This window comes from Heloderma suspectum, chromosome 1, assembly GCF_057233095.1.
Source record: "Heloderma suspectum isolate Gila_16-S chromosome 1, 16-S_ref, whole genome shotgun sequence".
Classification (NCBI taxonomy): Eukaryota; Metazoa; Chordata; class Lepidosauria; order Squamata; family Helodermatidae; genus Heloderma; species Heloderma suspectum.
Genome location: NC_139458.1, coordinates 336054161 through 336075422, shown reverse-complemented (window position 1 = coordinate 336075422; position 21262 = coordinate 336054161). Strand labels below are relative to the sequence as shown.

General features: G+C 44.2%; 2 protein-coding genes across 4 annotated transcripts in view; one reads left to right on the top strand and one right to left on the bottom strand.

Moving 5' to 3' along the window:
- Positions 1-14212, bottom strand: part of ENPP3 (ectonucleotide pyrophosphatase/phosphodiesterase 3) — a 79942-nt gene extending 65730 nt beyond the window's left edge. Inside the window, exon 1 of the mRNA XM_084827535.1 lies at positions 14012-14212. Within this exon, the coding sequence (XP_084683661.1) occupies positions 14012-14134 (123 nt within the window). The 5' untranslated portion in view covers positions 14135-14212. The remainder of the gene's footprint in view (positions 1-14011) is intronic.
- A 6362-nt stretch (positions 14213-20574) lies between these two features.
- The window catches only part of MED23 (mediator complex subunit 23), a 51251-nt gene continuing 50563 nt past the window's right edge, over positions 20575-21262 (top strand). Inside the window, exon 1 of one of the 3 annotated variants that reach the window (XM_084827527.1) lies at positions 20575-20865. In XM_084827527.1, the coding sequence (XP_084683653.1) occupies positions 20815-20865 (51 nt within the window). In that variant the 5' untranslated portion in view covers positions 20575-20814. The remainder of the gene's footprint in view (positions 20866-21262) is intronic. The other 2 variants (XM_084827530.1, XM_084827529.1) reach the window with 2 other exon arrangements.

Here is a 21262-nt window from a genome sequence, read left to right as displayed (position 1 = left end):
GGATTCTGAACAGCTAACATTAGCTTAGGTATGGCTTTCTTCCTGGAGACCTTATGTGGGACCAGTAGATTTTTTACTATCTGTTGGAGTGTTTAAGATGAGCCTCCACCTATGCTCAGTCTGTATATTTGTTAATACTACAAAACTCCATAAGCCTCCTATAACCTCCTCCTAAAGCAGGGCTGGGTAACTTGTAACCCTCTTCCCCAGTGTTTTAGCCTCCAGCTCCTATCAGCCCCTAGCTAGCATAGCCAGTGGTGAGCCATGATGGGAGTTGCAGGTCAAAATACCTGGAATGGCACAAGTTGCCCACCCATGTTCTAAAGGGAACCAAACTCAGGTAGACACTGCAACCTTGGAACTTCACACCACTTAGAGAATTGGAGTACATGTAACGGTATGATCAAAACATCTTACCCATGTTCCCCTTCCCTGTTTTAACTCTCCCTTTTATTTTTGTTTGATTATTACTTCATTTGGTTTGTTCAAAATTATAATAAAAAACTCTTCAGTTAAAAAGGGGGGCATGATTCCCTCTCATGCTGCACATTCACACCAGTGCATCAGTTCTGTCTAGACTGCAATCCAATGTACATTTACTTGGAAGTCAGTCCCATTGAATTCAGTTGAGGACTTTGTTGTTGTTGTTGTTGTTCAGTCGTTCAGTCGTGTCCGACTCTTCGTGACCCCATGGACCATAGCATGCCAGGCCTTTCTGTCCTGCGCTCTCTCCCGGAGCGTGCTCAAGTTCATATTCATTGCATCCGTGATGCTATCTAGCCATCTCATCCTCTGCCGTCCCCTTCTCCTTTGGCCTTCAGTCTTTCCCAGCATCAGGGTCTTTTCCAGGGAGTTTTCTCTTCGCATTAGGTGGCCAAAATATTGGAGCTTCAGCTTCATTATCTGTCCTTCCAATGAGCACTCAGGGTTGATTTCCTTTAGGATGGACTGATTTGACCTCCTTGCAGTCCAGGGGACTCGTAAGAGTCTTCTCCAGCACCACAGTTCGAAAGCATCAATTCTTCGGCGCTCAGCCTTCCTTATAGTCCAGCTCTCACAGCCATACATTACTACTGGGAAAACCATAGCTTTGATTAGACGGACCTTTGTCGGCAAGGTGATGTCTCTGCTTCTTACTATGCTGTCTAGGTTGGCCATAGCTTTCCTCCCAAGGAGCAAGCGTCTTTGAATTTCATGGCTACAGTCACCGTCTGCGGTGATCTTGGAGCCCAAGAAAGTAAAATCTGTCACTGCTTCCATTTCTTCCCCTTCTATATGCCAGGAAGTGATGGGGCCAGATGCCATGATCTTAGTTTTTTTAATGTTGAGTTTCAAACCAGCTTTTGCACTCTCCTCTTTCACCCTCAACAAGAGGCTCTTGAGATCCTCTTCATTTTCTGCCATTAGGGTGGTATCGTCTGCATATCGGAGGTTGTTGATAATTCTCCCAGCAATCTTAATTCCGACCTCTGATTCATCCAACCCGGCATTTCTCATGATGTACTCTGCATATAAGTTAAATAAGCAGGGTGACAATATGCAGCCTTGTCATACTCCTTTCCCAATTTTGAACCAATCGGTTGTTCCATGTCTGGTTCTTACTGTTGCTTCTTGACCCTCGTACAGGTTTCTCAGGAGACAGGTAAGGTGGTCTGGTACTCCCATCACTTTAAGAATTTGCCACAGTTTGTTGTGATCCACACAATCAAAGGCTTTAGCGTAGTCAATGAAGCAGAAATAGACGTTTTTCTGGAATTCTCTTGCTTTCTCCATGATGCAGCGAATGTTGGTGATTTGATCTCTAGTTCCTCTGCCTCTTCTAAACCCAGCTTGTACTTCCGGTAGTTCTCGGTTCGCATACTGCTGAAGCCTAGCTTGTAGGATTTTGAGCATCACCTTGCTGGAATGTGAAATGAGCGCAATTGTGCGGTAGTTTGAACACTCTTTGGCGTTGCCCTTCTTTGGAATTGGAATGTAAACTGACCTTTTCCAGTCTTGTGGCCACTGTTGAGTGTTCCAGATTTGTTGGCATATTGAATGCAGCACTTTAACAGCATCATCTTTTAGGATTTTAAATAGCTCGGCTGGAATACTGTCATCTCCGCTAGCTTTGTTGTTAGTAATGCTTCCTAAGGCCCACTTGACTTCACTCTCGAGGATGTCCGGCTCAAGTTCAGTGACCGCACTATCATGGCTATCAGGGACATTCAGATCTTTCCTGTATAGTTCTTCTGTGTATTCTTGCCACCTCTTCTTAATCTCATCTGCTTCTGTTAGGTCCCTGCCTTCTTTGTCCTTTATCATGCCCATCTTTGCACAAAACGTTCCCTTGAGATCTCCAATTTTCTGGAAGAGATCTCTAGTCTTTCCCATTCTGTTGTTTTCCTCAATTTCTTTGCATTGTTCATTTAAGAAGGCCTTCTTGTCTCTCCTTGCTATTCTCTGGAACTCTGCATTCAGTTGGGTATATCTTCCCCTTTCTCCCTTGCTTTCACTTCCCTTCTTTCCTCAGCTACTTGTCAAGCCTCATCAGACAGCCACTTTGCTTTCTTGCATTTCTTTTTCTTTGGGATGGATTGAGTTGCTGCCTCCTGAACAATGTTACGGACCTCCGTCCATAGTTCCTCAGGCACTCTGTCTATCAGGTCTAATCCCTGAAATCTATTCCTCACCTCCACTGGATATTCATAAGGGATATGATTTAGGTCATACCTGAACGGTTTAGTGGTTTTCCCTACGTTCTTCAATTTAAGCCGAAATTTTGCAAGAAGCAGCTCATGATCTGAGCCACAGTCAGCTCCAGGTCTTGTTTTTACTGACTGTATGGAGCTTCTCCATCTTTGGCTGCAAAGGACATAATCAATCTGATTTTGATATTGACCATCTGGTGACGTCCATGTGTAGAGTCGCCTCTTGTGCTGTTGGAAAAGAGTGTTTGCTATGATCAGCGTGTTCTCTTGGCAAAACTCTATTAGCTTTTGTCCTGCTTCATTTTGTACACCAAGGCCATGCCTGCCTGTTATCCCGGTGATTTCTTGACTTCCTACTTTAGCATTCCAATCCCCTATGATGAAGAGGACATCTTTTTTTGGTGTTAGTTCTAGAAGGTGTTGGAGGTCTTCATAGAACCGATCAACCTCAGCTTCTTCGGCCTCAGTGGTTGGGGCATAGACTTGAATTACTGTGATGTTGAATGGTTTGCCTTGGATTCGTACTGAGATCATTCTATCATTTTTAAGATTGTACCCCAGTACTGCTTTTCCCACCCTTTTGTTGACTATGAGTGCTACTCCATTTCTTCTAAGGGATTCTTGCCCACAATAGTAGATATGATGGTCACCTGAATTAAATTCGCCCATGCCTGTCCATTTTAGTTCGCTGATTCCCAAGATGTCGATGTTCAATCTTGCCATCTCATGTTTGACCACCTCCAGCTTACCTTGATTCATTGATCTGACATTCCAGGTTCCTAAACAATATTGTTCTTTACAGCATCGGATTTTCTTTTCACCACCAGACACATCCACAGCTGAGTGTCCTTTCGGCTTTGGCCCAGCCGCTTCACTCTTTCTGGCGCTACTTGGAAATACCCTCTGCTCTTCCCCAGTAGCATATTGGACACCTTCCGACCTGAGGGGCTCATCTTCCGGCGTCATCTCTTTTAGCCTTGTGATACGTTCCATGGGGTTTTCTTGGCAAGAATACTGGAGTGGGTTGCCATTTCCTTCTCCAGTGGACCACATTTTGTCAGAACTTTCTGCCATGACCTGTCCGTCTTGGGTGGCCCTGCACGGCATAGCTTATGGCTTCACTGAGTTACGCAAGCCCCTTCGCCACAACAAGGCAGTGATCCATGAAGGGGAGTTGAGGACTTACTCCTCAGTAAACACAGCAAGACTGGGCTGCTAATTGTATCACTGTGAATTTGACCAGCTTGATCTTTGTAAATAAAGAGTCATGCACTTTTCAAAAGAATTTTACTGTTAATGCATCTTACTATGGTTTGGATCGTTTCCTGAAAGGATAGTTCACTTGTAGAGTTGTACGCTTCAGGTGTTTTGCAAAGGTGTGTGTATGGGGTGGGTGGGAGAGAGATTGAATAGAAAAGAGAGCAGATAATTTCTAGCTGGAGTTTTCTAAAACAATGGTACAGACATGGGAAAGGAGCTGCAAAAGTTACTCCCAGAAGCTACTTTGTCTGCTTATAGGGCTAAATCATGTGATTGCCTCCTCTATGTTCCGCTTGTGTATTTGTCGGTAAAGCAAAAATCACAGACATGCATCGTAAGTCTCTGGCTGTGTTTCCACCAGCAATTTACTCCAACCAGGCTGCACACTGAAAACTCTGTGTTTCCATGACGTCGTGGGCATTCTGCACAAGCCCTGTATTTTATTGTGGAAAAACCGCTTTTTCTGAGACTGGTTATAGTCCGACTTTTCCAGCTTCCTTCGGCTCCATTACTGACCTGTTTCCACAACCGCACTGGGTTCAGTATCATAGTCCTGCCCATGGAGCATGTAGCCCGGCCTTTGTGGGTGTGTCGCTCGTGACCTCAGTGACCCAACCCTTTCCCTCCCTGTTTTCTGGAAGTTTCATTGCCGGTTTGGAGCAGGATGCCGAGGGGCCAACTTTTAAAGCATCACTGAAAATAAGTGCTAGAACACTAGTGCATATAAGCCTGCTATTGTGGGCAAGCAAGTACTCCCATTACAACCTGAAAATCAGGTTTATCTCAGGTTGCTTCCCCAGAACTACATGTGGGGAGGATCCACGGCAAATATTCCTTTGTGTCGTTTGGACAAGGAAAACGATGCTGTAAGCATCATAGTCTAGTTTTCATATTACATGCTAAGTTGCTATCTCATTATCACACTATTGCGCAGGTCTTCGATTAATATGCACACCCTCTACGTCAGTATCTTCCTATGACTCTTATCACTCAATTGTGAAATAGCACTAATACGCATTTGTGCTATCGTGTGATAGTGCATTTTCTGGAACAAGCCCCCTTAACCTCAACAGGAGTCAACAGGCACCCCTGGAGTAATGTGCTATCACGCAATAGCTCTATCATGTGATAGCACAAATGCGTGTTGGTGCTATTTCACGATTGAGTGATAGAGTCATAGGAAGATACTGACATAGAAGGTGTGCATATTGATCGAAGACCTGTGTGATAGTGTGATAATGAGATAGCGACTTAGCGTGTGCCTGTTAATGCGGTAGCCTGCTATTTAGAGGGAAAGGGGGGGAAATGGGAGGAATTGGGCATACGTCCGGGAAGTCAACTCAGAAGTAACTCCCGTTGTGGTCAATGAGGCTTGTTCCTGAGATTGCCATTAAGGGGAGTAGAGCCTGGAGGGGGGAGCCTCTATGATTGCTTCAGCAGCCCCGGCCAGTCTGATGACATTAATTTCCAATCCCCCCACCCCACCTGGAAGTATGTTTCTGTCAGCGAAGGGGGAGAGGGAGGGGGGACTAAGCAAGAGGAGGAGGCAGGAACACGGATGAGGTAATCAGACCCCACCCAGACTCCACCCAGCCATCAAGAAAATAATTCGATCAGAGCTCAGTGGAAACAGCACAGAGCCCCAGGCTACAGCGATGATAAGCTGGGACTTTAAGCACTGTGGAAACTGGAAAAGGAGCAGATGGACTGGGGAAACGTCGCAACAGAGTTGCAAGCCAGGTGAAGCCGATTGTGTGGAAACACACCCTTTGGTACCCTTTTGTATAGAGAAAAGTAAACCCTTTAGTGCTGCCGGGACCTTGTCCCCAGTTAGTGAAGTGCACCAAGTGGATAATAACATTTAAAGGCTGCGATCCCAAGTAGCCTTACCAGAGAGCAGAAGTGTAGTAAAGGGGGAGTGCAGGCAGCTCTTGGATCTTTTTTCAGAGCAGGGACAATGACACTGTTGCTTGTTAGTGTGCACACACGTGTGTAGGATACGTATTAGAGAAGAAATTAAACACAGCTCCCTGCATTTTGGACTCTCCTTGGTTGTGGGGGCTCCTGCACTTACCACTGCGAGGGAGTAAGTTCCATTGACGATGCTCAGGATAATGCTGCACACACTCTAACAGCACAACCCTATGCCTGTCTACTCTGATGTATATCCCACTGAGTTCAGTGGGGCTTACTTCCAAGTGAGTATTAGACTGCAGCCCAAAGGCAGAATACATTTTCAGTTTTCTGATATTCAGCTTATGCTGCAGTGTTTTCTGTTGTAATTGTTTTTATTGTACAAAACACTGGGGTATGTAAATTAAAAACAACGATTTATAAATTAAGCAACAATTATACTACCACAACCATGGATTATAAATAAATAAAATTCAAGTCAAGTAGGAGTAATTCTAGGTGTTTACAGCTGCAACCCTGTATGCACTTACCTATGAGTAAGTCCCATTTAGTTCTGAGTACACATGTATAAAATTGCATTGTAAGGCTGCAATACTAAGCATATTTACGTGAAAATAAATAACAGTGAAACAAATGGAACTTTCTTCCGAATAAACTTAGTTAAGATTGGCTCTAAAGCTGCAGTCCTATCCACAATTACTTTCAAATGTGCCAGTGAAATCCCACTGAAATCAATGGGGCACTCCCACAAAGGGGTGCAGTTAGAATCTCACCTCTGTTGATTGTGAGGACATTCAGTTCCTTCTAGCCAGGGCAACTGAAGGTGCTTTGCTTTTAGTACACAACTGTCAAGGATTCAAGTTGTGTATTGTTGTTTTCAGACAAGGAATTCTTTCTTATGCTTGGGACCTCTTTCGCAATAACTGAGGAGCTGATGCAAAGCCTGCTGTTTAGATCAGCAGAAGCTGGGGCAACATGACCAGAAGCCTGGCACATCTCTCCCTGGCATGCTACATTGAGATCTCAGCCTCAGAGAAGAAAGGTAAGCGGAACACAGAATGCCACGTACCCTGAGAACCACTTCTAGAGGGGTAGCCACGTTAGTCTGGTCCAGCCACAAACCACAAAACATCTTGTGGTATCATAAGGATGAGCAGATTTATTAACGGCATAAGCTTTTGTTGACCAGAGTCCATGCATCTGATGAAATGAAGTGTTCTCAGTTGGCAAGTGTGCATAGTGCAGGGGGGACTTGTAAACAATGGGATCAAATATACCATGTGTAGCATTGTGTACATCAGAACAAAAAGAGGGCAACTGCTGGAATAAATAACAACTGAAAATGCTGTAAGGCACACCATTGTTGAGATAGATAGATAGATAGATAGATAGATGATAGATAGATAGATAGATAGATAGATAGATATCACAGATGTGTGTGTGTGTGTGTGCATGTGTACACCAACATCATATATATATTTTCATTATGCGATGCATGAATAATCATCATCATGGATGAAAACACTCATTCTGGTTTGGCTTGAAGTAAATAGTAAGGCAATATCTTCCCATTGATCCAGGTTTTTGTACTACTTGCCAAGAATAAGCAAAGAACAAACAATGTCAAGGTTGCCTCTGAGCACAGGGAGCGGCAGAGTAGTTCAGATTCTGAAGAAGAACCACAAGACATGAAGGAGAAAATTTATCAGACTTGCCTAGACATGGATAGGCAGACTCTTCAGGTTTCAAAAGCCCAGCCGGACAGAGAAGGCCCCTCTTCACCCCCACCCCCATGAGAGATAGCGAATAGGGAGAGGCAGGGCTTGGAGAGCCTGAATTCTTAGACACCAGGCACAGACACAGAGCTAAGAGAGAGATGGCCAGGGCAGAGCTTAGGCGGTCTGCCTGATTGGCCCAGCATGAACAGCTGCATCTAGAGGCCTCACGATAGAGGGAGATCTCCCCCTGCCTTAAGTTAGGATACTGAGCCCGCCTTTTCTTCAAACGGTGGGCAACTTTCATAGCAAACCTTTTGATCCCCCCCAAGGCATTTCCTTTGTAGACTGAGAGTCACTGAGAATTTGCATCTGTATGACCCATTGAAGTAATGGATTAAAGCCATGGATTGAAGCCTCTTGTCTTTGTTTGATTTGGCATTTGAAGTTTACAGTAGGGGCAAAAGGAATCCTGACAGCCAGTAGAAAATATGCAAAATGAATGTTGAATTTAGTAAGCAATTTGGATTTGGGGGACTGCGATATAGAAACATTACCCAAGCTACCTAAACCATTATGCAAAGCTGACAAAATTGCCAAGCAGGAAGTATATTTCATAGATTTCCCCACTGGTAGTTGCTATATCCAAAAAGCAAATAGCAGCTTCGTCATCCCAAAATACCTGGAGGACTTTAAGCTGTATTTGTATTTTGAAGTGGTTTCCAAATTATTTTTTGGAAGACCAGTAGAACATTGTGGTTGTAAGGATCCCATTCCCTATCCTAGCACTGCACCCTTACCTTATACTGCATAACCCCCAAAACAACTGTTGATCCCGCTCACAGGGTTTGTCTTTTTCCCAGCTTTCGTAGGAAGGTATGGAAGGGGTATCGGTGACAGCTCTCTGTTTCCAAGAGGAGTGAAAAGATACTTGCACAAATGCAGGCTACTGCTGGAAGTTGTTGGGTGACCGGTCAGATGGTGATTAATACATTTAATAAATAAATCAATTTAATAAATAAATAGAAGTGCTGGTGACTTGCTTAGTGGATCCAGCTCCTCCCTCACCACTTTAGGCTGCAGTCCTCTACACACTTACATGGGAGCATGGCCCATTAATCCAATGACACTTATTTCCAAGTAGACATGTAGAGGGTTGTACTGTTAATTTTTCTTATTGCTTCCAAGCTCAGATACCCTCTCCTTTAAAGGCACTTTCTAAAGTAGCTTCTGTTTCCTAACATCCCCCTCCCAATCACCTTGTTTTGCTTCAACATTTATTTAATAGATTTTTCTAAACTTCACCCTTTCTTTTCATTAAAATCAAGGTGGCTTTTAACTGTCACTTCTGGTGGCCTGTGATCACATGAACATCATTTCAACACTGATCTCACCGCACAGTGATTGAAAAGAAAGATGACTGCAGCTCTGTTTGGGCATTATAATCAGCTGTGTTATCTACGAACCCACAAACTAGTATCTTCTCCAAACATATGCAGACATGGGTAGCAGCACAAAACAAGTATGCGCTGATTCATCAGATGGGGGTTCATAGTTAACACACACAAAAACCAGTGTTGTCGTATCACCTCCATACCTGTACCAAAGTTTTGTGCTAGTTTTATGTTACAAACCCAGAGTTTTGTGCTGAAACCAAAAGTGTGAAAATGACATACCCTTAGGTGGGACCTGGCAAATGCTAAAAAATCCATATTTTCATATCACCTCTGTATTGGATTTAGTTCTGGAAGAATGGCAGGGAGTAGAGTGTGAACTTACACAGTGTCTGAAATGCTGTTTGTAGTACACAGAGACCTGTATATTGGTCATTTTACTGTGGCCATGCGATAGAAGTAGATTTCTTCTTGCATGCAGCATAGATGGTATTAGCAAGTAAGATCTCACAGCTGTATGACCTCAACTCTGAGATAAGGATGTTTTACTCTCCTGTGAGAAACTGGAGCTGAGCACCTCCTTCTCTTGAAAGGAGTGATTTGTTTCCCAGCCTGTGTTTCTCATGACAGGCTGTGGAACTGAGGAGGGACACCTATAAAATTCAGCAGGCTAGTTTGTTTTCACTTTGGGAGGGGGAAGGGTGCCCATCTACCCAGAGATTCTAGGCCCTTGGAACGGCACCCCAATGCAACACCAGTTGAGGGGATTGTGATCTCCAATGGAGGGGGGGTGTAAACTTTTTGTTGCATTTATTGTTTATATCCGCATCCATTATTACAACTGTGTATTCAATAAACTATATGTCATTCTTTTATACAAGTGGTCTTGTTTCATCTTGGTAACTCCAGAATCTGTTTTGACTGGGTCCTGAGTGGATCAAGTCTCCAGAGTGATACAACCTCCGAACTTATGGAAAAGTTTTCTGCTAGTTTTGTGCTACAAATCCTGAGTTTTGTGCTGCCACACAAGGGTATACTGATACATCAAATTTCTGAGTTAAACAGTCCCAGATGTTGTAACCTTTCCTCATAGGGGATTTGCTCCAGCCCCTTGATCATTTTAGTTGCCTTTTTCTGCACCTTTTCCCATTCTAGCAGGTTGACTAGCAAGGCTCCACCACCTTGCCCTAATGCACCCCAACCATCAGTCTGTCACCTTGCCCATGAAAGGAATGTTAGACGCTCGGCTATAGTTGTTGATGTTTCCAGGTCCAGACTAGGATTCTTCAGCAGTCAAATTATGACATCCTTTAAAGAAGTTGGAACCACTCCCTCTCTCCATGAGGGATTTACAATCTCCTGGACCCAGACAGACATCCCCTCCCCCACTTTCTGATCATTATCCTTCTATCCAGCTCAGAAAACCAAATGTAGTGTGTTCAGATTTATGCATTGGATCGATTTTATCTTGGGATAGCCCCATGGTTGTCACAGCGGCCATGAAATCCTGCTCTGACCCTGACAAGGCAGTCCCAGCATGGTGTTAAAGTCCCCCAGGCAATATTCTTGAGTGTTATCAGCATCCTTTTGGAGACTGCCTCCAACGGCTCAGACATGGAGGTGCTGGACAATAGGGTGGATGGTACTCCAGTAGAATCTGTTCTGAGTGCCCAACACAAGGCACAAACCCTCCAGATTGGTACTCAGACCACAGGCCTGGGGAAGAAGATAGAACTCCTGCAGACAATACTAACTCTCCTTCCCTGACCTTCCGGCCTATGCTTATAACTGCACTAAAGAACCAGACAGGCAGAGCTTGGAGAGATTAACTCCTCTCATCTCCAAAGCTTCCCAGCACCAGCCTGTCTGCTACTTTTGTTGCCTATCTGTCCCTATTGCCCAACACTTCACCTCCTTGAAAGCTTGTGGGGGCTTCCTCGAAACTGGTGCTGGCCCTGCATAGATCCACTGAGCTATTTATATCAACAGTTAGTGATCTGGTAAGAAATATGGCACTCCTGAAGAATAAACATGAAGTATGAAACACTAGGAGGAGGTTAAACACCTCCTTAAATAGTATGCTTGAGATTATGAAATGGTAAACTGTCATTCTGATTGTTCAAGTCTCTCTTCAACATTTCCATTTTACTCCCTAAGTTTGTGCAGCCACCCGTTTAACTACTCTTCCTGGTACTTTGGTGTGGTTTGGATGGGATCATAATCTACCTCAGAGAACACTGGAAAAGACTGAGAGTCTGCATTAGTGGGGATTTTTATCTTCTTCTCTTCTTTCATACAGCAAACAATGACTAAACTGGCTTAAGTGTATTCTGTCATAACAAAATTGCCTAGATAAATATTTCCATTGTACATATTCCTGCTTTAGCTTGAGGAGGTTGTGGCGTAATCCTCCTCTCTCTCTCTCTTTTTTTTAAAGGATATTTTCTGCATTCTGTGGCATGGTAATATGCAGAACGAACCTAAACCTTTGATAGGTGTGCATGTCCAAAACTGTATGTCAGCTTACTTAAAGCCCCTGTTCAGATATATGACTGAGTCACAGTGAGCCTCCAGCTCATGTGATCCCTTCTCTTTCATGCCCATGAGGAGATTGGAAACATCCACATCACTCTTAGGCTTTCCTTTCGGATTTTCCCAACAGGCAATTTTGTTAGTGTACTGCAGGGATGGGAAACCTGCAGCTCATGAATCTGCCTTGGATTCCTCTAGGGGGCAGGGCTTCCAAGCCCCACCCCCTGGAAGAATCCCCACTGATATCTCCAACAGGGATGCAGGTGGTGAGGGACCCAGTTGGGTCAGTTTGCCCATGGCACACTGCCTCCATGGGACAACGCACACTGCACAAAGCTGGGGATTCGCCTACACTGTGCCTTCCCACACCAGAGGGGATGTGACACAGGCAGAGCATCCCAGCGGCAGCTGGAGGACCCCACCTGCTGCTTGGTTGGGGCGATTTTGCCCGTGATACGCCTTCCTCCTTTGGGGAAGATGTGGCACATGCAAAGCTGGTCCTTGGCTGAAATGGCTCCTGGAGCTTCAGGTGATGCTTCGGCTGGGGCCAGATAATGTCTGGAGTGTGGCCACACACCCTGGTGTCATCCAGCCTACAAAGGGCCAGGGGGAGGGCATTCAGTCCCAACTCAGAAATGTTTCCTGTGTGTGGTCTCCTGGCCAAAGCTGACAAGACTTGGAGGTGTGTGTGTGTGTGTGTGTGTAGAAATTCAAACAGGATGTAGTGCAATAAACCAGTCAATTCGTAATCAGCACAAATGAGCTTGGTTAGAAATTAACCACTTTTCAGCACAGAAATCACATCACTTTAAGTTACACGCTCAATAAAGGAAGCCAAATTCAGCCCAGAGGAAGTGGTAGGCACACACTGAGGGCTCCTTCACACAGAGCTTTTATCCCGCTATTTAGATTGCTCACTCATGGAAGTTTGTGGGTCCTTTAGATGATGTCGTGAACCTCCAGGGCACATTCAGAGGTATTTCCTGGTTATTTAATCTCAAATAGATCCGGAACTAATGAACTATCTTTTAAACTTGGAATGTTACACAATTAAAATTGCCACTAGATGGCGCTGTTTCATCTAGTTCTATGGAACCTGGAAAATTAAAAGCTTCCCCAATCAGCAATCATGTGGTTGCTGTCTGGGAGTCCGCTGTAAATGCGGAAAGGCTACAGAACAGGAGGACTGTAGGGTTTTTCTTTAGAGTAAAGGCTCTCCCTTAGGAAAAGGGGTCATTCTAGGCTAGTGGTACAACACATGCTTTACATGCAGGTCTCAGGTTCAATCCTGGCATCTCCAGTTAAAATATAAGGTAGCAAGTGATGTGACATCCTCTGCCTGAATCCCTGGAAAGTCATTGGAAAGAGTAGACAATACTTGGCTACATGGCTTTACTCATTATAGCACAGCTTCATATGTACTATCACCACATTTCCAAACACATAGCCAGTGGTGTCAGATTCAACAGTGCTGATCACTTGTCTAGTGAGTGCTGAGTAATTCCCTTTCTGCCTTCTCACCACGAACGGATAATCAGCATTGTCAAAGCTAACAATGCCATCCCTCTTGAAAAAGCTGGGAATGCCATTTATAGGCACACAGGGAACAGGGTAATCATCTATTCAATCCTCTATTTCAGATCATTTGTTATTTGTCAGAAGCACCCACATCTCTAGTAGTCATTAAGAGCTACAAAGTAACCATAACACTCTTAGAATACACTACATCAGCCTTCCCCAAACGGATGCTTGCCAGGTTGATGGCTAGGACTTGCAGTCCAACACATCTGTAAGGCACCAGGTTGGGGAAAGCTGCACTACATTATGCCAATTTAATCTCAAATATATCTCAAAGATTTTTGAGATCTTTGAGGATCTCTCCTCCCCACTACTGACACCTGAATGATGACCCTGGGGAAGACCTTCTCATGAAGCCATGTATTTCTGAAATGGGGCTATTTAAAATGTATAGGTGCCTTACCTATTAACAATTTTTTTTAACTTCAGCACATTAAAACAGTGCAATTGACCATGGGACAGGTCACACCTGAACAACACATACTCTGGTTAAGTTAGATTGGGACTCTTAGAAGACAGGAACCTATCTGTTGACATTCCTAACATGAGCCACTAAGGCTGCGAATGAAATACACAGTAATCATAAACATCTACTTTTTGTTTTTTAAAACCAGCAAAGAATGCATACTGCATTGTCTACGGACTGATGCATATTGCAGGCAGGAGACATGGTTGTCTGCACTTTCTTTGACTCTAAAAGTTTCAAGTTTCTCTCTATCAGCCCTTTAGCCCTGTCAGCTGAAAACATTAACAATAGTTGTTATTCTAGTAAAGCTGCCATCTATCCATGCTGTCATGGCCTCAAAACCTGCCAGGAAATTTCCAGATGGTCAGTGGAAAATACTAAGTTTATACTTAACAAAACTGGCGCAGATCATGGAACAAACTTAACACTGACACTAAAAAGTATGCAGAGAATAATACTTACAGCACAGATTATTTTATATTTCTGAAGGGTGCTCCTCTTAACAACCTCCTGTGTTTGTAAATCCATCAGCTCCAACGTGCTGTTTCCCCTTAAGTTTGTTTCGCCAGCAGAAAATGTTTCCATTTTTCCAGACTTTGCTCTCTTCTTCTTGGCCTTCTGCCCTTTCAGCGCTGCTTCAGCCGAGCACAAATTGAGAGATTATCACTCGAGTCTCAGCATATAAATGAGAGCAGAGTCTTTGAGGGCTGGGCATCAGGAAATGCTAACACTTCACTCAACAAGTTCAAAGGGTGGGAAACATTTTTGAGCATCATTTCTAGTAACAATGGTGTGGGGTTTTGGCTTTAAGGGTGGAAATCAACAGGAAAAATCAAAGAAAAGGAATGTCCTTTGGTGGCAAACAGCTTACTCAATTATCTTATGAATAATGCCACAGAGATTTAGTAAAACTCAAGCCCAGAAGACTTGAATTCAAATTTGTTCATCATTTTCAAAGTAATGCTATAAAACAACCCACCCCACCCCACTCCTCTTTCTTTCTTTCTTTCTTTCTTTCTTTCTTTCTGCACTGTGTTTAACATTTTTTCTGGTTCTGCAGGAATAGGCAAGTTCTATTAGGGGCAACAAGTTGAGATGCTTCTAGATTTTTATTTATTATTTAAAACATTTCTGCCCAAAGGCCTCCAAAGGAACATTCATTCAAAAGCAATGAAATGAAAAGAACATATAATAAACAAAAGCATCTAATACAATAAAAAATTAAAAATGAGTAGCAATAAAACAGATCACCAAAGCCTTGGAAGGATGAAAATGTATTTGCCAGGTTCCAAAAAGATGGTAACGTTCGTTCCAGATGAGTGTCTTTGAGAGTGTTCCACAACTTGGGGCCCACCGCCCAGAAGGCCATCTCTCTGGATACATTGGGTTAGATCTAGACTTAGTTATACTTAGACTAGACCCACTGAAATCAATGGGACTTAAGCTAGTACTAACTTAGTCATGCTTAGACTAGACCTATTGAAATCAATGGGACTTTAGTACTAATTTAAGCCCATTAATTTCAATAGGTCTAGTCTGACTAAATCTTAATCCAGCCCATAATTTATTATTAATACATTTATATCCCCACCCCTTGTTCCAAGGAGCTTGGCAGCTTACACGATTCCCCACTCCCCATTTTATTCTCACAACAACCCTGTGAGGTAGGTTAGGCTGAAAGATGGCAACAAGTCCAAGGTCATCCTCCAAGTTTCATGACAGAATGGAGATTTGAACTTGTGTCTCTCCAGTCCTAACTGGGCTGGTGATTTTGCCTCTAATATAAAGCAGTGTGCTTCATTGGTTATGTGAGCTGGTGATGAATCCCATACATTATATTTGGTATACCCTGCTTGCTTCTCTTTTATTTGCAGAGTCTGGAAAAGATTGCAGGAGGCTGTGATCAAATAGACAACACAACACAGATTAAGCTGTATTTACAGGTCATAAGGCTGCTTCTTGAATCTTCTTCCAAGGCAAATGCTGTGCTTGTGGAAGCTATCAAGTCATTGTATTATTGGGACTTCGAACTTTTTGAAAAAGCAGAGTAGGACTTGCCTCAGGTGAACAGAAATAAATTATGGTTGCAAGAATCAGGTTGCTGGGCTTCTTGGACTGCACCAACTTAATTAGATGGAATGGTCCAGGCTTTGCTACTGCATTCCTTTTGGAGGCTCAGTGCTTCACCTGGCTCACTGCCCACTGTGAGGGCTACTCCATCTCCAGACACAAGGAGAGCAAACCAATCTTTGGCCCAGTCCTAGGCCTCATTCCTTGCATCACTCTCAGCTGAAACTGCAGCAAAGCAGTGAGCTGGCTTGGGGTGGAGTGAGTTTACACTGCCCACCTGGGCTGTGACCCCACCAGTGACAGGAAGAGATGTGCAGTCTCCTAGACGTGTCCCATCCCTATCCCAGGCCAGCTACAAATTTGCCCCTGCCCAAACCTGTTTGGATCAGGCAGAAGGAGCACGTGAAACACTACTTTACCACATGGAACACTGCGTTCGAACCAGATTACATGGGGAAAGGCCACAACTCAATGGCAGACACATTTTGCATACAAACTTTCCCAGGTTCAATCCATGGCATCTCCAGGTTGGGCTGGAAAATCCCGTCTGAAACCATGGTGAGCTACCAGTTAATTTAGACCAGGGATGGGCGGAAGGTAGATCTCCAGATGATTCAGGCTTTGACTACCAGAAGCCCGTCAGCATAGCCAATCGTCAGGAATGTTAGGAGTTGAAGTCCAAAATATCTGGAGAACTACTATCTGCCCGCCCTTGGTGTAGACAATACTGAGTAAAATGGACCAAGGTTCTGAATCAGTATAAAGAAACTTTGTAAAGAAGCCTACAATTTACTTATTAAATTTACATTTCCCATGCTGGATGCAGAGGAAGCAGCAGCAGAGAGCCAGTGTGGCGTAGTGGCTAGAGTGTTGGACTGGGAGTCAGGAGATCCGGGTTCTAGTCCCCACTCGGCCATGGAAGCTCACTGGATGACTTTGGGCCAGTCACAAACTCTCAGCCCAACCTACCTCACAGGGTTGTTGTTGTGAGGATAAAATAGAGAGGAGGAGGATATAAATGTAATAAATAAATAATAAATAAACGTCTACAGGGAGAAGGTATTCGCACATACATCTCTGCATAGGCTTCCCCAGGTCCTCAGAAGCCTTGAGCATAGGCTTTCTCCATGCAGACATCCATGCCTAAGCAAGAACACTGGAAGAATGGGTAGGGAAGCCATGTGACCTGAATAACGCATGAAGGGAACTAGACTGTTGGCAAATCAGCTATTATTCCACCTATGAAATTAAATGGGAACGGTATGCATGCAGGATTCCTCCCCTGAGCAGGAAGCCAGATTGACCTGAACACATAGAGAGCGGGTCATCTGCATACCGCTAAAACAGTAGACAGTGAATGGTATCCAGTTCATTTTTAGGAACAGTCAGGTACATTTAATCTTTGTAATGTATAAAGTTTGGCTAAATGGCAACATAGAATACTCCCCCCTGCCCCGCACCATCCCAATACATGGAAGGTCTTGTCTGAAATCTTAAAAGGTAAAGCTGTGGGTAGCACAGGTTAAGTCATGGGAGAAATCCTTCAGGGCATAAACAACCAAGGCACCTTAAAGTCTAAAAGATTTATTGTGGCATGAGCTTCATAGACTAGAGTCCACCTTGTCAGGAGCATGCAATGTTATAACATTAAATGTTATTTATCTGTCACCCAATAACTGCTCTCTGGGCAATTTACATGCACATAGGTATAGAGAAAAAAAACCCTACTGCAAATAATGAGGCCAAAAGACCATGGCGTGCAAGGGACAGTTGTAACCCATATCAACTTAGCCAAAACTATTAATAGGGCTTAATAAGCTCATCCATATCAGGAGAAATGATACACAAGTAGCTCTTATTTATGCAGTGGCATTTTCTGTTGTTTGTGAAGTTTTTTTAAAAATAAAATTGTGAATCAGCACAACAGCTTCCTCATCAGGAACTAGGTTAAAAGCATTTTTTAATGAAAGAACAAATTTGGTAATGCCAAAAGGAGCTACAAAAAGCAAGGTGAGTGTACTGCAGGAAACAGTTAAATCAAGATAAAAGAAAAGATAGGAAACGCAATGCTGCCATGCAAGCCAAGGTTTTAAAGGTCAAAAGGCAATGTAAATTAGCATTTCATGTTCAAGCAGAAATTATAAGCAATAACTTAGCAATGCATATTCAAGCATAATAACTATAAACAAGAATAGATTAGGCCCATCTATTAATTTTGTCCATTACTGAAAGCCAGAAAAATGTTAACTCTGATTCTTGTATAAATTTACATTAGTTTAAAACCCGGATCCTAAACATTTCTTTGAGGCTGCAATCCTATGCACACTTACCTAGGTGTAATCCCAAGTGAACATAGCAGGGCTAACTTCTGAATAAGCATGGACAGAATTCCATTGTCAGTCTATCTGCTTGTGGCACTGAAAAAGCATTGATGAAGAGCCACATTTTGTGTTGTTCAGTGGGTTGATATACACCTTATTTCAGGCACATACCTGCTTATGCAACGAGTGCTGGAACTATTTCAAATGCTCTATTTGTCAATTCATTTGTGCAAATAACTCCTCACAAGTGGTCTACTCACATGAGAAGTCCTGCCAAAGATAAGCATACTCATGGAAATATTAGCAGCAGCTTCCACATTTCATAAAACCTGCTGGTGTGACTTATCCAATGTTATACAGGCTCTTTGTACTGAGTGAAAAACCATAGATTTCTATTAAGGAAGTGCTGATTAACCTGTGTATGAGAATAACTTGATAGCCCGTCACTCATCTGATAAAGCATGCTCTAACCCAGCCTTCCCCAACTTGGTGCCCTCCAGATGTGTTGGACTAAGCTCCCATAGCTGGACTACAACTCTCTAGATGGACTACAACACCCATTGCTGGCTAGATTATGGGAACTATAGTCCAACACATCTGGAGGGCACCAGGCTGGGGAAGACTGCTCTAAGCCAACTTGTGACCCACAAAGCCAACTGCTGTCCACCAACCACACATGGCAGCCACCAACAGCTTGATAAAGCTGTTTTGGCATTGTGCCTGGAACTCTGAAAACAGGAGAGCTGTCAGATATACAGCAGGCTCCAATACATGGCTGGTAAGCTGCATTTGGACTGATGTGTCACACAAGTCATGTGCAGGTCGACAATACTAAAGTATCTGGTAAGGTTACCTGGAATAATAATTATGGCTAGATAGCTTTAAAAGGGGATTGGACAAATCATGGAGGATAAGGCTATAAATAGCTATTAGTCCTGATGGTTATATGCTACCTCCAGTATCAGAGGCACTATGCCTATGTACACCACTTGTTGAGGAATATGGACGGGGGGGCACTGTTACACTCATGTCCTGCTTGTGGGTTTCCTGTGGGCAGTTCATTGGCCACTATGTGAACGGAATGCTGGACTACATGGACCCTTGGTCTGATCCAGCATGACTGTTCTTATGTTCTTAATTATGAGCATCTTCCAGGGCACCATGATGTTTCCTCCATGACTTTAAACAAATACATCTTAAATGGAAAAACTGTCCATGCAATTTTGCAACAGTATACTTTAATTAGGAAACATATATAAACACCACAATACAGTTATAAAACTGACAACTATTGTCATTTTAAAAAACCTTGTTATTTTGGTGCTAACAATTTTCCTTTCTAGATGCAACTATGAAAAATGGCCTATGTTAGAGGAAATGGGAAGGGTCAGGACACCAGATTTTGCAGCATGCCTAGAGACCTGTCAAAGAAGCATTACCTTTCCATAGGAAAGGCACGTTGCATATTATCAGGGGCACTTTGCCCATAGGTCCAATAATTCTAAAAATATTTCTTTCTTGCAGAACCCGCTCGCCCCAACTTCTGCACATGCTCAGATACTGAGTCCACGGACACTATAGCTTTTGCAAATAACGGCAACACCACTTATCAACCCTCGCTGAAATTAATTCTGATTATCACGGTGTGCAGCACAACCTTATTTTCCCAGAAGTAAGCCCTATTGAAGTGTGTAGAACTTATGCCTCGTTATGGGGCGGAGGACCCTAGTTACTATTGTTGTGGAAACCATCTGCCAAAGGATAATGGTGTAAAGACCCTGGCCCTGAACCTTTCCTCACAGAATGAGCAACCTGGCTTCAGCAGCTAGAGGGTGTAGGTAAAAGAGAAGCAGAAACCTGAGGGGTGTGTGTGTGTTTGTGGGTTTCTACTGAGCTTAATGCGATCTACTTCAGAGTAAAGATGCATACGATTGGGTTGCAACCTGATGCACATTTAAGTAGGGCGCAAGTTCTAGTGAACTCAGTTGGACTTACTTCCAAGTAGCCATGGTCAGCAATTCTACAAATTTATAAATAAGAAGTTATAGATCTGTATCGCACAGAGAGCCAGTGTAGTGTAGCAGTTAAGTGTTGGATTGGGACTCAGGAGTTCCAGGTTCTAGTCCCCACTTGGCCATGAGTCAATGGGTGACTTTGGGCCCGTCACTGACTCTCAGCCTAACCTACCTTGCAGGGTTGTTGTTATCAGGATAAAATAGAGAGGACTATATAAGTCGCTCTGGTTTCCTTGCAAGAGGAAAAAATGCGAGATATAAATGTAATAAATTAATATGCATAAATAAAAATAATTCTAGAAGCGCCGACTTCCTAGTAAGCATGCCTAATATATCGGGGTAGTATCCAGTGTTAGTCCTACATACAGTAGGCCCACTGAAATGAATGAGACTTAAGTCAGTCACCACTCACTTCCCATTCATTTCAATGGGTCTACTCTACGTAGGACTAACATTGGATGCTACCCCTTTACTTCTGTGCAAGTTCCACTGAACTCATTGGGTTTTACTTCCGAGCAAACACGTCTCGCCTCCGGCTGCTACCGCTGGCGCCTTCACCCGTCCGAGGAATTAAGTCCCTCGCACGCCGCGGGCCTTGCTTCCGGGTAAGCGCGCCTACACTCCTGCGGCGTCGAACATTTCCAAGCAGAGCCCGCGGCTTCGGCGCCCGGCCACGGAGGCCCAGGCCGCCCGTTCTAAGCCGCCGCGGGTCCCTTGCGGGCAGCCGGCAATAGCGGCTTGAGACCCGGATGCGAAAGGGAGCGCCTTCCGGGGCACTTTCGGGGGCCTGTCCTGTTGCCTCCCTCTTTCACCCGGCGTGGGGGAAGGAGGGAGGGCCGCCGCCGCCGCCAGCAGCATCATGGCGGTCCCGATGGAGACTCAGCTGCAAAGCATCTTCGAGGAGGTGGTGGTGAGTCCCTCCGGCGCCCGCGCGTCTCCCCGCAGCCGCGAGGAAATGGCCGCCGTGGGAGGCTGCTCCGACCGAGGGATGGGATGGGATGGGATGGGATGGGATGGGGGGGGGGTCTGTGCGTGTGCGTGTGCGTGTGCATGAGAAATAGGCGGAGGAATGAAAATATTACAGGGGTGAGGGAGCGGGGCGGAGGGAGGAAATGCAGGTGTGAGGCCAAGACAGTCTCTGGAAAGAAAAAGAAAGGCCTGGCACGGAGAGGAGGAGGAGGATGGAGTTTTGGGGAGCGCATAAGCGGAGCCTTCCTGGATCAGCCCAAAGGCCTGTGTAGAGCAGCATCCCGTTTCCCACAGGCAGGACATGAGAGCAAGTCTGAAGTCATCTGAGCACGTAATCC